Source organism: Zootoca vivipara, chromosome 2 (assembly GCF_965207765.1).
Source record: "Zootoca vivipara chromosome 2, rZooViv2.hap1.1, whole genome shotgun sequence".
NCBI classification, from domain to species: domain Eukaryota; kingdom Metazoa; phylum Chordata; class Lepidosauria; order Squamata; family Lacertidae; genus Zootoca; species Zootoca vivipara.
This window is the reverse complement of record NC_142584.1, coordinates 13,019,182-13,035,608: the sequence shown is the minus strand read 5'-3', so window position 1 is coordinate 13,035,608 and position 16,427 is coordinate 13,019,182. Positions and strand designations below refer to the sequence as shown.

Below are 16,427 nucleotides of genomic sequence, written 5' to 3'. Positions count from 1 at the left end.
CATAAGTAGAAACATTCGTAAGTAGAGTTATTCGTAAGTAGAGGTACCCCTGTACTTCGCCAAGCCCTTTGGTAGGTTCACCCAAAGCAAAATACATTTTGTGTTGGAGGATTTTGTGGCAGTGCTGAGATTAAGCGGGGCTGAACCCTGTTCAGAAGAGCAGCAAAATTCTACGGGAAGGCAGTATTTGTTTTGATTTAAAAGAAGCAGCACATTCAAGTCAGGATCCCGATGTGATACAGCCAAATGGTGTTTGACCGCTTTGAGCCATTAGTGCAATGCTTTGGTTCAGACCATATCTACACCAGCTAAAAAAGGCCTGGGCTAGCTGCAGCCAACCTGTGCAATTCATAAAGCACGTTTCTGAGCACAATTCAAAGTGTTGGTGTAGACTTTTAAAGCTCTAAATGGCCTCGCTCGGCCCAGTATACCTGAAGGAGCGTCTCCGCCCCCATCATTCAGCCCGGACACTGGGGTCCAGCTCCAAGGGCCTTCTGGCGGTTCCCTCACTGCGAGAAAAGGGCCTTCTCAGTGGTGGCACCCGCCCTGTGGAACGCCCTCCCATCAGATGTCAAGGAAATAAACAATCACAGGGGTACCTTGGTTTAATAACAGCTTAGTTTATGAACAACTTGGATTAAGAACGCTGCAAACCCGGAAGTAGGTGTTTTGGTTTGTGAAATTTGCCTTGGAATAAGAACATGTTTCACTTCCTGTTGAGTGTGTTCCATTTTGTACATTGAGTCCCCCACTGCTATGGGAAAGCACGCCTTGCTTTAAGAACGCTTTGGTTTAAGAACGGACTTCCGGAATGGATTAAGTTCGTAAACCAAGGTACCACTGTATCTGACTTTTCGAAGACATCTGAAGGCAGCCCTGTTTAGGGATGTTTTTAATGTCTGGTGTTTTACCGTGTTTTTAATATTCTGTTGGGAGCCGCCCAAAGTGGCTGGGGGAAACCCAGCCAGATGGGTGGGGTATTATTATTATTATTATTATTATTATTATTATTATTATTAAGCGCAGTAGGCCGGCTCCATCCTGATACACAATGACCCACCAGGCCTGCTATTCTCAAATTGTGACATTGAAATTCTACTCAGTATTGATCCAGAGTAGATTCCAATGTAGAGTGAGCAGAGTAACAACTGAAACACGTTGCAGGATTCCCCCCAAAATAGACCAGAGGCAATTGTATTTCATGCAGCAGAGCTTTACAGTGGTACCTCGGGGTACAAACACCTCGGGTTACAAACACTTTGGGTTACAGACTCCGCTAACCCGGAAGTAGTACCTCAGGTTAATAACTTTACCTCAGGATGAGAACAGAAATTGCGTGTCGGCGGCGCGGCGGCAGCGGGAGGCCCCATTAGCTAAAGTGGTACCTCAGGTTAAGAACAGTTTCAGGTTAAGAACAGACCTCCGGAACGAATTAAGTTCTTAACCCGAGTTACCACTGTACTGCTACTGAAGGCAAATGAGCATAATGGTCACAATACGCTCACGATTGGCACTGTCCACAAGAAATCCAGTTGCAGCAGACTTAATTTAAACTTACAGCATACATACAGAACATCACACCAGAAAGAAAGAAAGAGAGACAGAAAGAGAGAGTGAAACCCAGGCTCCTTCTGGCCTCACTCTTATAGTCAGCATGACCCTGACAGAAAGAGATAACAGAACCAGTTTAAGCCAGCTGTAGCTACTCAGCTTCTCTGAAGGAATAACCCAAATAACAGGGATCTTCTTTCACACCAAGAAGCTTCCAGAACCCTCTTGAATTAAGTAGAACAGGAAAGATCTCTGCACATCAGATCAATACTTTCTGCACTAAGAAATGCTGAAAGTGACAGATTGATGGTGCTGGAGGACCCAGGTTTCAGCAGGTGCTTTCAGCGCCCGTTTGAAAACACTGGGAAAGCCGTCAGTGGCAGCGAAACAGCCTGTGCTTCGCTGAACACACTTGGGGAAGATGAAAATGCATTACCCATCGTTCATGGAGATTTGTGTGCTGCTCTAATGCTTGCCCAAAGGCATGGTTCCTGCAGCAATGTTCTTGCCTTCTCGGTGCAGTCTCAGGCCTGACTGAAACACCACAACGATGGCTATCACTAGCACTAGGCCAGTCAGAGAAAGCCGAGACAGACCCTCCATGTGTCCCTATTCTCCAGAGATTTACAGAAGCCATCCCAGTTTCTGATTTGATCCTTAAATGTCCCACTTTTTCTTGGGACGTCGCTGAAACTGAATTTCCAGTGCATTTTCCTGCCACTTTCCAAGCCACAAACGCCTGTTTTCGTTTTCCTTTTTTAAAGTGGATCCAAAAGGTTTTCTCTGGATTTGGAATAAATGTGCAGTTAATTGTTTCCATTTTGAACTTTATCATGTTGTTATCTTCCTTCCTTAGTGGCTGGGGCTGCCCAGAGTAGCTGGGTGAACCCAGTCAGATGGGTGGCATATAAATGTTGTTGTTGTTGTTGTTGTTGTTGTTGTTGTTGTTGTTGTTGTTGTTGTTGTTGTTGCCGCCCCTTAACCCACTTTAATTGTGCAAAAGCCTAAAGATCTGGTATGTGTTGGAATCCCTCTCACCAAATACTGAGAGTTTAGAGACATCCTTGAGAAATCTTGCCGCCATTACTGATCATCTCACTGATTATTCCCCAATTATAATCTCCTATGGAACCTTGGTGTTTCCTGGAACAGAGTTTGAAAATGACTATTTCAGTAGCTTCTGAACAGATGGCTTGTGCTCAGTACAATTAAGGGATTATCAAATGATCTCTCAAACCCATGAAATGTTCAGGAAGGGGGGGGGAGAGTTGTATTCGTTCATTGAGGTCGGCTAATCTTTGTCTCTGCGTCTTCTTTGCTTCACAGATCCCCAGTGTGTAACTGAGGAGGGCAGTCAAGCACAAGAGAAAAGGTCATCGAGACTGAAACAACTATGGGCAATCAAAACGACAACAAACACTGCTTGCGTTGAGTGGGCTGGATGACCGATGCCAACAGGAAAGGAGAGCCAGACACATCGCCCGCCCTAGATGAGTCAGACCCCAATCTAGACTATGAAGAAGATGAGGAGGAGGACGAAGGGGGGGAGAGTAAGAGGGGAGAATCAGACGCCTGCAGCATCCTTTCGGATGACTCTGTGTACCCCATCTATGAACCTGTTCCGTCTGCCAATGATGATGGCACGACGCTCACGTTCTACCAGATCTGTTTCAAGAACGATGCAAAGCTATTGCAGCAGAAACTTGACAGCGGGGTGACCAGGGAGGAAGTCATGGAGCTGGACATCAATGGACGGGTAACTGGACTTCTCACAGCAGCACCTAAAAGCTAGCAATAAAATGGCCCTGGGGTGAATAGAAGGCCAGGACTCTTAGCCATTCCTTAGAACAGAGCCATAGCCCAATCATGGCTGTTCTCTAGTCCAAGAAACCATCCCTAGCATCACTGTCCTTAACAGGAAGCTATGGTAAACCATCCCAGCCATGCAGTGAATTCAACATGCCTTGTGGGGTGGCGACTGCACAGCAAAGTGGTCATTGTACCATGCCACTGTGTGTTGATGGCTAGCTCCATCAATTTTCACTGACTACGTGTTTGGCTGGGTGGCACCAAGTGGGGTGTGCAAAACGAAAGGCAGACGAAGGCATGAATGAATTAGAAAGTTACCCAAGGAAGGCCATTTGTCCACGCTACAACAGATCTGGTAATGTCAGGGAGCAGGTCATTCACAGGTGTGTGTGTGTGTGTGTGTGTGTGTGTGAGAGAGAGAGAGAGAGAGAGAGAGAGAGAGAGAGAGAGAGAGAGAGAGACTTGGCGAAGTTGCAGTTAGTTTCTTTACTAAGGAAAGCAAAAAAGAACACACAGAGGTATATCTAAAGGGAAAGCCAGTTGTTTGGACTGGCTTGTGGCCCCTCCTTCACTCCCTAGCCCTCTGTGTCAGGCCCCTCCCTCTGTGATCTTCTGCTACGGCAAGCTCCAAGGGACTCCCTCTGTGTCTGCCTGGCTCACTTCATGGCAACACGCAACAGTCATTCTAGGCATGGGTTGGGGGCTGGCAAGCTATCATCAGAGAAGCTGTCAGAGTAGCTCTGAGGGAGAACTGCACAGTCTACCTCTCCTGTGTCCTTGCTGTCTGTCGGCGCCTGTATCCAAACTCCTCAGCCTGTCCTGTCTCTTCGCTATCCCTCAAGAGCCCTGCTTCTAATACTTCCCAGCCCATCCCCTCCTCTGAGGTGTGGCCAGTGTCCCACCACCAGTCCCCAGGCTCGAAATCCTCTTCCTCTGTGCCTTTCCTGTTAAGATTCCTGCTCCGTGACTGCAGTCACAAGATGGTTGTCTATTACATGATGGTGTACGTTTTCATTCCACAGTGTGGGAAGTGACGGAGACAGGATGTTTGAGTTATTGCGTTCCGTGAAGTGGGACCATTGTCCTTTGTTCTCTCTCTCTCTGCTGTCTGATGAGAAAGAGGAAGGAGTGAAGTCAGAATGCTCCAAGTGTATTATATGTAAATAAACGCAGATTAGCCAAAATGCTGAGCTACTGAGGTCTGTTACGCAAACTGCGATTACTCTGCGGATCCCTAAGTGTGCTAATGCCTTTTGGCATTAGTCACTGTAATGTTCAAGCAGAAGAAAGCTTTTGAAGCTCCCGAACGACTGATCAGGAGGGAGAGAACATGCCAGTCGGGCATGTGTCTCTACCAGGGTCCTACACGAGAGTAGGATGCTCCTAACATTTCGGGGGGGGCGCTTAGTTATGCAGATTCCACCACTCTTCCTCATGCAGCCAGTCCCTGCCTGACATGTAAGTTCTAGCATCCCATGCTTATGCACAGTTTCTCCCTAGCCCTTTATTCTGGGACTGAAATTAGGACCGAGTCAGACCATCGGTTCATCTAGCTCAGGCATCCCCAAACCGCGGCCCTCCAGATGTTTTGGCCTACAGCTCCCATGATCCCTAGCTAACAGGACCAGTGGTCGGGGAAGATGGGAATTGTAGTCCAAAACATCTGGAGGGCCGAAGTCTGGGGATGCCTGATCTAGCTCATTACAGTACTGCCCACACTGACTGGCAGTGGCTCTTTTAAGGTTTCAAACTAAGAGTCTTTCCCAGAACTGCGTATGCAGAAATGCCAGGGATTGATCCTGGGAACTGTTCCATGCAAATCATGCTACTGAGCCACAGCCCCTCCCCTTGACTAGTAGCAAGAAAGACAGTCACGGGGATGCTGTTTGGCAGCATTGATGCCCTGCTATCGAGAACGCAAACAAAGGACTTTGTTCCTGAGTGGTTTATAAACATTGCAAAAGAATGAAAAAAAAAATGAAATGTGTTATCATGTGTTCAGTTGTACTTTCTTTCCATGCACGGTAATTAGAGCAACAGTATCAGCCACATTTTGTATTTACAGTGGTACCTTGGTTTCCAAATGTCTCCGTTGACAAACATTTCGGTTTTCGAATGCCGTAAACCTGGAAGTAAATGCTTCCATTTGCGAACACGCCTCGGAAGTCGAATGGCTTCCGCTGAGTGCATATGTTATTTTTCTCAATTTTCTCTATCGCGGTAAATCTGCAGACCACCCTTTGCACCTCGGTTTTCGAACGTTCCGGAACTCCAACAGTCTTCCGGAACGGATTGTGTTCGAAAACCGAGGTGCCGCTGTATTTCATAACAATTTATATACTGCTTGATTGTAATAAAACCCCAGAGCAGTTTACAAAAGGAATGAACAATAAAATTTAAAATTAAAAACAAGTTTTTAAAGCATTAAAAAAGTAATTTAGGGTTTTTAAAAAAACAAAAAAAACACAACCACAACATTTGTGCTATGTCCTGACTCAGGGTTTCCCAACCTTAGGTCTCCAGCTCTTTTTGGACTACAATTCCCATCATCCCTGGCCACTGGTCCCACTAGCTAGGGATGATGGGAGTTGTAGTCCAAAAACGGCTGGAGACCTGAGGTTGGGAAACCCTGTCCTGACTGATAGATAGCAGTGGCAGGAATGCTATAGGAGTGGCTGTTATTGCTGAGGTGCTGGAACCAATCAGTGACTGGAGCTCAGGCTTTGGACTTAACTGCTGGGAGAGCATCAGAGTCACCCCTGGGGCAGGAAGTGCCACCCTGTTGGGACAAAAGGACTGTGTTTCTGGAACGGGCAAGATAGGCAGGAAAGATGTACGAGGGGGTAGCATCACCTGCTCAAGTGGCTGAATCTTAACACCTGTTCCCTTTTCCTCCACAGAACGGCCTATTGGTGTCATGTTTCAAAGGCTTCGTAGACATTGTCACCATTCTCAGCAAATGTCCCTACATAGATATCAATCATCAGGATAATGATGGAAACACAGCACTCATGATAGCAGCTCAGGCAGGTAGGAAGTGTCCTGCTTTTATACAGTTGAGCAGGGATGGCAGACAGAAACAAGGAAGGTTGGGCATCTGGGCAGGACTGCTCTACAGTGGTACCTCTACTTACGAGTAACTCTATACCTACGAATGTTTCTACTTACGAATGGAGCTCCGTCCGCCATCTTGAATGCAGTTTAGATAGGATATGGGATATGGGATTCAACTTACAATTTTTTTTCAACTTACGAATGTGTGTTCGGAACGCATTAAATTAATAAGTAGAGGTACCACTGTACTTCCAGTAATGATATCAGGGGCTAATAACCCTGATGACAGGCTGCGTTCTTCCTCCACTTCTGAGTACCAGTTGCTGGAAACTGCAGGGTGGGAGAGCTCAAAGATCCTGCTTTGGGGCTTTCATAGGCTTCCTTTTGGCCACATTAGGAACAGGATGCTGGACTAGATGGGCTGCTGACCTGATCTAGCAAGGTCTTCTTATATGCTTAATTATGAGCGAGGAGATGATGATAGAGATGATAGATAGATAGATAGATAGATAGAAAGATAGATAGATAGATAGTAGATATCTTGTGATTATTTCGAATTAGCGTTCTGGCAATGAGAAGTAAAAGGAGTTTACTGAAAGGTGACGATGAGCTCAGGTTGCAGATGGCCATTCCTCTGTGAAAATTGGAGCCAAATTGTATCATCTCAATAAAGATCAAATTTGATGAATATTCTGGATGCAAGATGTGCACATTTGAATCCAGGCCTCTATTGGCATTCCAGATTTGCAGAGGAGTTACCGTTTCACACTTCCTTCCCTTCCTAATTTATTTGTCTGTTTAGTGCCCTGTAATTTGTTTGTGCAGACTGTGGCCCAGACTGCATGTAACGCAAAGCCAAACTATGGCTAAGTGTGAACAGGCAAGTGTGCAGTTGCCCAGAGCAAGAAAGGTTGCTGGTTCTTTCTTCCCCCAGTCCTGCTGCCGACATGCTACCTAGAGCTAAGCTATATTTTGGCTCTATGGAAATCCAGGCTAATGGTTTGTCTCACTCCCAACAAATTGTGACGAACCCCCTCGCCGACGTTGCCAATAGATTATGAGACGAAAGGGTACAGGGGTAAAGCAATCCCCACTCAATTCCTTACGCCTTAAAATAAACCCCTCAAGTCTGGGCTTCTCAGTAAAGAGAGTCTAATTCCAGCTTATGTGGCCTGATCTCACGAACACTCAGGGCCATTTGAATGAACAACCTCTTGCCTACAGAACAGGGACTCCCTCAACTCAGATCCCCACTGTATCAGTCTGCCATATCACCCTGGCAAACTTGTGGCACTCTAGGTTTTCACCATACTGCCCTTCCTGTGTGACTCTAGGACACAAACTATCCCCTTTTCCTTAGGTAAGTTTTGCCCTTTTCTGAGTCTCCACCTCTGTGAGTTTTAATACGATGCTGGAATAACCAAGACAATACTCTTTGGCACAAAAAGAAGATGAATTTTATTTTCTTGAGAACATAGGTTTTTCTTTTCTTAACGATGCATAAGCTTTAGACTTTAACTTCTGACAAGCTGTCAGACTTTAACTTCAAGTTATCCTAAGCCTAACTTAAACCACCACTATCCCAGCCCCTCACCCTTCTTCTTCCCTCTTCGTCACCAACCTCCCCCTCTTCCAACTGCCAAAACAGTTCGGGCACCGTCCCGCCTCCTAAAGATGCGCTATCAGTTAAGATGGAGGTGGATTAATTCTTTCTAATCCAGGGTGTAATAAATCTTCCATTCTGGGGCTAATCAGTTACACAAACCACAAGCTGTTACTGCAGTTTGTTCTTGGTTTATTGGCCATGGTTTGTTTGGAAGACGCAGACCATGCTCTCGGGTTTGGATGTAATGCTAAGCTAAACCATGACTTAACTCTGCAAAGCAGCCACCCTTGGTCTTGCACCCTCATCCTGCTTAGCCATGGTTTGGCTGAGTATTACGGTATGTGTGAAGAAGGCCTTCTGATTGATAGATGGTTGAACCACAAAAACAGACCCAATTAAAAAACAACTCAAAACTCAAGACGGTTAAATTCACCAAAAGTGAAATGGGGGGGGGGGGGTAATGAAACAATGGAGGAGATAGATATAATATTATAATAATAATAGTCAAGAATCATAGCATCATAGAGTTAGAAGGAACCCTGAGGATCATCTACTCCAACCTGCTGCATTGCAGGAATATTCAGCAATCCCTTATGGGGATCAAACTTGTAACCCTGGCATCATCAGCACGAAACTCTAATCAACTGAGCTATCCAGCTGATATGTATTTAAACTAGAAGAGTGTGTTTGGAAGTGTGTCCACTGTGTTCAATCGGAATGCATCTTTCTTTCTCCAGGGTTGAACTCTGCAAGAAAGAAGCAGAATATGGAAGTGCTTTTTGCAGAAGCAGTTAGCTGTGCATAGCACTGATTGGCTAGTGCCTGTACCTTTACCATGAACTATCCTCTCTAGTGTTCTTCTCCCAAACACACCTTTTAAAATAATGTTTCCTTTTTCCTTATTTTATTTTAATGGAAAGCACTTTTAAAAATAGGGGGTGGGTGGGAAATAAGCCGTTTTTCTGCAGCATGGAGAGAAGGCCAAGACTGATAGCTGAACCAGTGTTTGATTGGCTGGTATTTACATCTATCATTCAAATTCTGAAGCTCAGTGGAGCTTTACTGGCAATCATTGTAGGGCTTTGAGGATCTGGGTAATGTGACCCCCCTCGATGCGCTACATAACAGTCAGGCATTGCCATTCTGCATCAGCTGCAGCTTCTATAACATCTTTAAGTGCAGCCCCACCCCCATTGTAGTAATCTATTTTGGAAGTTATTAACACCGCTTAACTGAGGCCAAGTCAGTCCAGGAATGGCCACAGCTGATGGATGGATCAGTCACACCTGGGCCTGGGCATTGCTCGTCACCGAAGACACATGAGCCACTGGCAATAATTTAGAATCAAGGAGCATCCCCCCCAAGCCATGAACCTAGTCTTTCGGAGGGCTTCGCATGGAGACATTGGTCACTTGGGCTTGTGTCAGACTGCTAGACATGAACCACTCAATTCCCAGAGGGAAAGGAAAATCTGCATGGATAGGGAAATCATTCATTGTGTGTTAACTCTTGTGGTCTTTAGTGGATACTAAACCTCTGAGAAACATTTCAATGCCTAACCCGTTTCCTCTCTCTCTCTCCCTCTCTCTATGAAGGACACATCACTATTCTCAACTATCTTCTGAACTACTACCCAACACTGGAGCTGGAGGCGCGAGACTTGAGGGGTCTGACTGCACTCATGAAGGCCGCAGTACAGGGGAGAAACGACTGTGTTGCAGCTTTGCTCATGGCCGGTATGTCACTCCTCATTAGCCAGTTCAGGAGGAAAGGATTTTTAAATACTTTTTTTTAACACCTGCTGCTTGGAAATGTTCAACAGTGGCTGCTGCGTCTAACTGCCATTGCAATTTCCTACAATGTCCCAATAACGATGCTGTGCCAGTTGCATTGTAGGAAATCAAGATGGCAACCAGACCCAGCTGCTAGCTGCTGCTTAGAGAGCCAACCACTAGCAGTCTGGTCCTCCAAGTGTCCCTATTTTCCAGGAGCACTCCTGGATTTACAGAAGCCGTCCCTGACGCGGCTTCCGATTGAGTGCAGGAAGCTCCTTCAGCCCATCGGAAGTCATGCCTTGGATTTTTGAATGGTTTCGGGAGTCCAACAGACTTCTGGAACAGATTCCATTCGAGAACCAAGGTACGACTGTCTTTGGAAAAGGCCAAATTGTTCAAAAACACAAAGCAAAGGTTTCGTTCAAGACTGAGTTCCCAAAGAGTCTCTCGACAGCTAGTGACTTTTCACTCACCTCTTGTCAACGCTGAATAACATTAGGCATAACTTCTGATAAGCCCCCTTAGTGTTTGCAATCCTAGTACTGTACTCCAGTATTTCCACTCCTGTGCCAGTGATGGAAACCAGAAGCTCTGTCTGCTCACATTCTTGATCTAACTCTGTAGGTGCCTTTTCCCTTTGTACCTACTGCCCTCTGCTGGCCCTTACAAAGGACAACATGTGACTGTTTCATGAGTGGCCCAGTGCCATCTAATGGCAACCTGTGGGCCAAATTAAACACACTTGCAGGTTTTGTGCCTTTTTTTCTATTTAGTCCAAATAGGAAAGAACTGGGGGGGGGGGTGGAAGTGCTGATTCAGGATCAAGACTACAAGCTAGAGGTTTCTAACCACTTCCTTACTCACCATGAACCAGGTGAAAGTCACCCCCTCCCCCCAAAATAGCTGCTCTCACCCCACAGAAGGACTCTTCCCATTGGTTCCAGCACAGGAGAACTAGAGAGATGTTTTCCTGCCCAAAAGAACTGTGCAATTAAGGCATGCAAAAGTTACCGTATATGGTCAGTACCATGTGTAATGAGCCCCATAGAGGTATCATGGCAGGAATGGTCATATAGTGAGGAGGAACTGCGGGAGCTCAGATGTCAAGGAGCTGTCAATGAGCCAGGGCAGGCACACACACAGAAGGCAGTTAGCTTTTTATTAGCAGGAGAGAGAAAAAGCAGCAATACAGCAATGTCCCTGGTTCAACGAAGGCGTTGCTGAAACTAAGCTCTAGACATGCCCTTCCCCTCTAGATGCTCACTCTGGATCCCTCCCCAGCAGACAAAGGCTGGTTCGAGCGGATGCCCTCCTCATGAGGGCCAGTCTGACGCATTGCTCAGCAACATGCAGGATCCTCCTCAAGCAGGGAGTCACAAGGGGTGGAAGGTCAGCAGGACTGGAACTGCCTGCACCATAGCTGTCAAGTACCCCGTTTTCTCCGGGAAAACCCCGATTTTACTTACCTTTTCCCGGTGGTCTCCCGTATCACTTCGTCTCCCGTTTTTCTCCATTATTTTCTCCTGCCGGCGGCCATTTCTTTTCTTTCCGATTTGCCCTTCTTTGGGCACCAAAAATGGCCGCCAGCGGCTTCAAAAGTCGCATCTACTCATGTCCGGAAGTGCATAGACGCGACTTCCGGTGTCGGTGGCGGCCATTTTTGGTGCCCATAGATGGGCGGAGCGACACCGGAAGTTGCGTCGCCGCACTTCCTGACATGCGTACAAGCGACTTTCGAAGCCGGCGGTGGCCATTTTTGGTGCCCATAGAAGGGCAAAGCGACACCAGAAGTTACGTCGACGCAACTTCCGGTGTCACACGGCTGCCGTTCCCAGATTCTGCAGTCCGGGACTTGGAAGGTAAGGCCTGCACACCTACTTTGACTCTCAGCTTTTAATCCTGGGCTGGAGGGCCCTCCTTCTCCTGACCCCCCCCCCGATCGCTCAAGTGTCCTGCTTTTATCAGCTCCCAGCTTGTCCTTTCCACTGACTGCTCCTCAGTGTCCCACCACCAGGCTCCGGGCTCTAAGATGTCATCTTTCGAGCGCTCCCTGGGGGGCTCTTGGGAGGCACTCTTGTTCATCTAGCCAGTCCAAGCTCTCCCTGGGGGGTACGGAGTCTCAGTACTGAACTACCCCCATCCCCTGCCCCATTCATTCTGCACTATATACTGAAAGGGAATGGACCATGGCAGACTCCCTAACACCTTGCTATTTCTCCTAGGAGCCGACCTCGCAGCTGTGGACCCGGTGAAAGGAAAGACAGCGCGGGAATGGGCAGCCCTGACGGGTCGCTTTGAAACAATTGTCCGGATCCGAACCCTTCTGGAGCGCCCACGCGCCGAGCAGTTCTGCAGCAAGTACTTGCCGCAGTGGCCCGCTCTGCCCGAGCTGGTGGCGCAAGCAGTGGCCACAAAATCCAGAGCCAAGCGGCTTTCGGAGACGATATGCTGCACCTTCACCATCAATTTCCCACACGATCCTGAGCCGGATGGTGTGATGGACCACATGGTGCGCATGACCACTTGCTTGGCCAGTCCATTCGTGGGCACTGCTTGCCAAACCGTCTGCCCCGACAGCCCACCAGAAGTGGGGAAGCAGAGACTCTCGGTGCCCGAGATCCTCAAGGAGTACACGCCGGATCCTGATGCCAAATCCATGGTTAGCACATCGGCCTGCAATGGCCAGCTCATGACACCCACCCGGGTTCTGGTGCCCTACCGGTCCCCCAGCACCATCGTCAAGCTGCTGTCCTTCCCCTTGCGCATGCGCCATAACATCATCTACCCCGTCCCGAAAATCGAACTCACCAAGTCGCCTGCTCAGTCGCCACCCAAGGAAAACGTGCCGCCGCGTTCTCAGGACAAGCACATGCTGGAGCTGCCAAAGTGGCGCTATAAGGAGCTGAAAGAAGCGAAGAAGAAGAAAGAGGAGGAGGAAGGGAAACCCAAGAAGAAAGCGAAGGGAAAGGGGAAAGGCAAAGGTAAAGGCAAAAAGTCATAACGGCTTGAAGGAGGGGAGCTGGGCAGATTGGGAAAAGAAACTGCAGTCAGCTCGCATTCCAAGTGTAAATTTCAACTGGCAGACAGATCACTTCATCAGTCTCAAAAGTAATTTTTAAAAGGGACATTTTGCTGACCTTATGCCCTGATGACTGACCCTAAGGACTATTATGTAGTGTTTGAGCATGATGGAGGTTCCTTGCTCTAAGTCACTCACCCCTATCCAGATCCCCTGAAACTTCTCAGTCTCCCAGTGTGGAAAGCAGCTTTTTCAACGCATCAGAAGTTAATCCCTCTTCTCCCAGTTTCCCAAGAGAGAATGTGATAATAACCAAGAATTATGGCTTGCCTGTCATTAATCATCACATAATTATCTCTGTCAACAGAGTGTGGACAGTAGACAACTAGTCCGCCATCTTCCTCTCCCCGGAAGTCTCTACTCCAGTGGTTTTAGATAACATTATTGCCCACTCATCATTCTTGACCAGCCCTTGCCTGGCTAAGGGATCAATAAATGGGATGCGTGGAACAGGACTCGGGTGCTTCTTGTGAAAGGGAACGCAGAGTAGAGCAGTGGAAGTGGAAAGTGTTTAATCCCCATGCTGCCTGCCATTTCTCGGCTCCAAATTGCCCGATCCCATCAACCCCCCCTTTCCCATTCTCCCAGGTTTCAGGTGTGTGTTTGCCCTTATGCACAGAGCTCTAGGGCGGAGGGGAAGACGGGGAGACTCATGGAGACGATTTGGAACAGGAAAATAGTGGGGTGGAAGGTGCTAGCCCCCATGCACACAAACACACACTTCTCCGCTCTAAATTCCCTACTCTCAAAGCAGCTCTGTTTAAAAAGGCATCAGGGAACGGCCACATACATTCACATCAGCGCTGGATTTAGGATGGTGTGGAGAGTTCCCCCCACTCAGGGCACCAGGCCAAAGGAGTGCAAAACAACAACAAACAAACAAACAAACAAACAAACAAAAACAACAAAAAACAACCTATATTTATACAGGTACCTACTGAGATGTTCCATAAAAAAGCAACTGAACCAAAAGGAATTATTGCGAAAGAAGGCAAAGGGAATTTTTAGAAAGGGAGCAAAAAAAAAAATCCTTGCCCAGGGAACCATATTACCAAAGTCCACCCCTGCTCACACTGATGGTGTGACATGTAGTTCACCCCAAGACTTCGATCTCACCAAGCCCTTGTTGCTTCCAAGGAAACTCTTTCTACGTTAAGGTGAAGATGGAAGTTGCATTGGTAGATAAGCAGCAGGGCTTGGGTTGGAAATGCCCTTTCCACCTTTAGTGCAAATTATGTACCATTCTCTTGCACCGGATCTCAAACTCTGAGATGGTGGGCAAGCAGAAGTGAACTGTGGCTAGCACTTGTGATGTCATCCAGATAGCACAATAGCACCTGTGATGTCACCTCCCATATCTCCAAAGCGGTTTTGTCATTGTTTGTAACACCTGTCCTGAAAACTGTGAAGTTGGGAGGAAGATGAGCGCAGTCTGTATAAGTATAGAATCCCCAGCGACTTCTCTTTAAATATTACTTCCGTCTTCACCCTTAGCAAGGCCCCAATTTGCTCTTCTCAAAATATTCACAGTTCTCATACAGATGCAGAGAGACTCAGATTTTACCACAGCACTGTCAACTATACCCCTGTCTCACAACCGTTTTGCATTTTGCTGACTTGGCAAAAAGTTCCTGACAAATCCCATCTGTACCGTAAGCCTTACAGTAAAGTTGGGATTTGACAAAACTTCTCCCCAATGCTTTTTTCAAGCCTTATTGTTTGCAGAGAGAGAGAGAGAGAGAGAGAGAGAGAGAGAGAGAGAGAGAGAGAGAGAGAGAGAGAGAGCCTGGGAGGGCACTGGAAATTTTGGCTCCCCTCCAACCCGGTGTGAGAGAGAGAAAGAGACAGAGAGAAGGAATGATTGACTGGATGACTAAAGTATGTTTGTTTTGCATGTGTGTGTGTGTGTGTGTGGCGTGTGCTGTACATGTGTGTGCATGGGTGCATGGGATGTGTATGTGCATGTGTTGGGGCACTGTAGAGAGAGTGAGGTGGCCCCGCCTACTGCCAGCTTTAGCCACTCCCACTGTGTCCACCAGCACCATATGGTGCTGGAGGAGACTCTTGAGAGTCCCATGGACTGCAAGAAGATCAAACCTATCCATTCTTAAGGAAATCAGTCCTGAGTGCTCACTGGAAGGACAGATCATGAAGCTGAGGGTCCAATACTTTGGCCACCTCATGAGAAGAGAAGAATCCTTGGAAAAGACCCTGATGTTGGGAAAGATTGAGGGCACTAGAAGAAGGGGACGACAGAGGACGAGATGATTGGACAGTGTTCTCAAAGCTACAAACATGAGTTTGACCAAACTGCGGGAGGCAGTGCAAGACAGGAGTGCCTGGCTAAACGACTAAACAACAACAACTATGTCCACACCCACTTTTGGTTTGATCCCAGCCACCACTACCATCTGGCCTCCAAAAGGTTGGCCTTGGGAAAATTCAGCCCTCTGGCCAAAAAAGCAGAAAGGATCACAAATTTCAGAAATCAACAGCTCCGGGGAAAAGGAGCTCCACAACCAGCAGCAAGTTTAATGCTTATAGGAGTTTGCAAATGTCAATGAGTTCCTTCTTTCACCCCTGGGATACATCTGCAAGTGGACTTCTCCTGCTTGCGGTATGGTGCTTTTAGGACCAAGTAGGAACCACCTTCTGAAGTTCACTTCAGAAAATGGTGCCTCAAAACCCCATGATGATCTTGGATAATTTGGACAGGGCAACCCACCTTAGCTCTGCTTTTATGCACACAGGTTGTCTGGACTTACCTGAGGGGAACTTCCAAGAGGGAGCCAGGAGGCCTTTATAGACCTTCTCAGTAAGGACAGCCTGGTGGGCAGAGTCACTCCAGTAGCTGGGAATCCTTTAATGCCCAGAGACGTGCTTCACTTGGAGCAGCTGCACACAGCGCAACAGGACCCCAGTTCTAGCCCTTCCTGATGCCTTGGTCCAGAGAGAGCTTATTTTGCTGATAGGGAGGCTGCGTGTCCTACTTTACAAAAGGGCTCTATTCCAGGAATACAGGAGGCCCTCCAGACATTGTGAGCTACAACTCCCATGGCCTACGATCAGCCACCATGTTGGCTCTCCCTGCTCCATTCAAAGAGCTCTCTGGGGCAAGTCCAGTTTAAGAGGTAAATAGCACAGGTGCACATCGACAGTTAGCACCCAGGCAGCGGGCTGAGATGTCACCTGGTTCCAGCCCTCCCTGCTATGATGAGGGTTACTGTATTTCTGTGTGATGTACTGTATTTCTGTGTGAATTATAGTAATTATTTCCAAATTTGCATCTGTATAGATCAGGCATAGGCAAACTCGGCCCTCCAGATGTTTTGGGACTACAACTCCCATCATCCCTAGCTAACAGGACCAGTGGTCAGGGATGATGGGAGTTGTAGTCCCAAAACATCTGGAGAGCCAAGGTTGCCTATGCCTGGTATATATGATATGCACATTTCATGCAAATCTGCCCTTGTTTTTCCACTTTTGTTGGTGATGCATGTCCTCCTCCTCCTCTTCTTCTTCTTCTTCTTTTTGCAATGATTAAGTGCTCACC

General features: G+C 47.4%; 1 protein-coding gene across 1 annotated transcript; it reads left to right on the top strand.

Annotated features, from left to right (window-relative positions):
- The first annotated feature begins 2,992 nt into the window (after positions 1 to 2,992).
- Positions 2,993 to 12,796, top strand: ANKRD33 (ankyrin repeat domain 33). Its single transcript, XM_035108078.3, has 4 exons — positions 2,993 to 3,307; positions 6,261 to 6,390; positions 9,616 to 9,756; positions 12,018 to 12,796. Exons 1-4 carry the CDS (start codon positions 2,993 to 2,995, stop codon positions 12,794 to 12,796), a joined length of 1,365 nt encoding a protein of 454 aa, XP_034963969.3.
- Positions 12,797 to 16,427: the final 3,631 nt, after the last annotated feature.

Bases quoted from the DNA above. Each gene is read 5' to 3' on its own strand.
- ANKRD33 (XM_035108078.3), top strand. From the start codon at position 2,993: ATGACCGATGCCAACAGGAAAGGAGAGCCAGACACATCGCCCGCCCTA. The intron at 3,308-6,260 runs GTAACTGGACTT...TTTCCTCCACAG, and splicing joins AGCTGGACATCAATGGACGG to AACGGCCTATTGGTGTCATG. The intron at 6,391-9,615 runs GTAGGAAGTGTC...CTCTCTATGAAG, and splicing joins CATGATAGCAGCTCAGGCAG to GACACATCACTATTCTCAAC.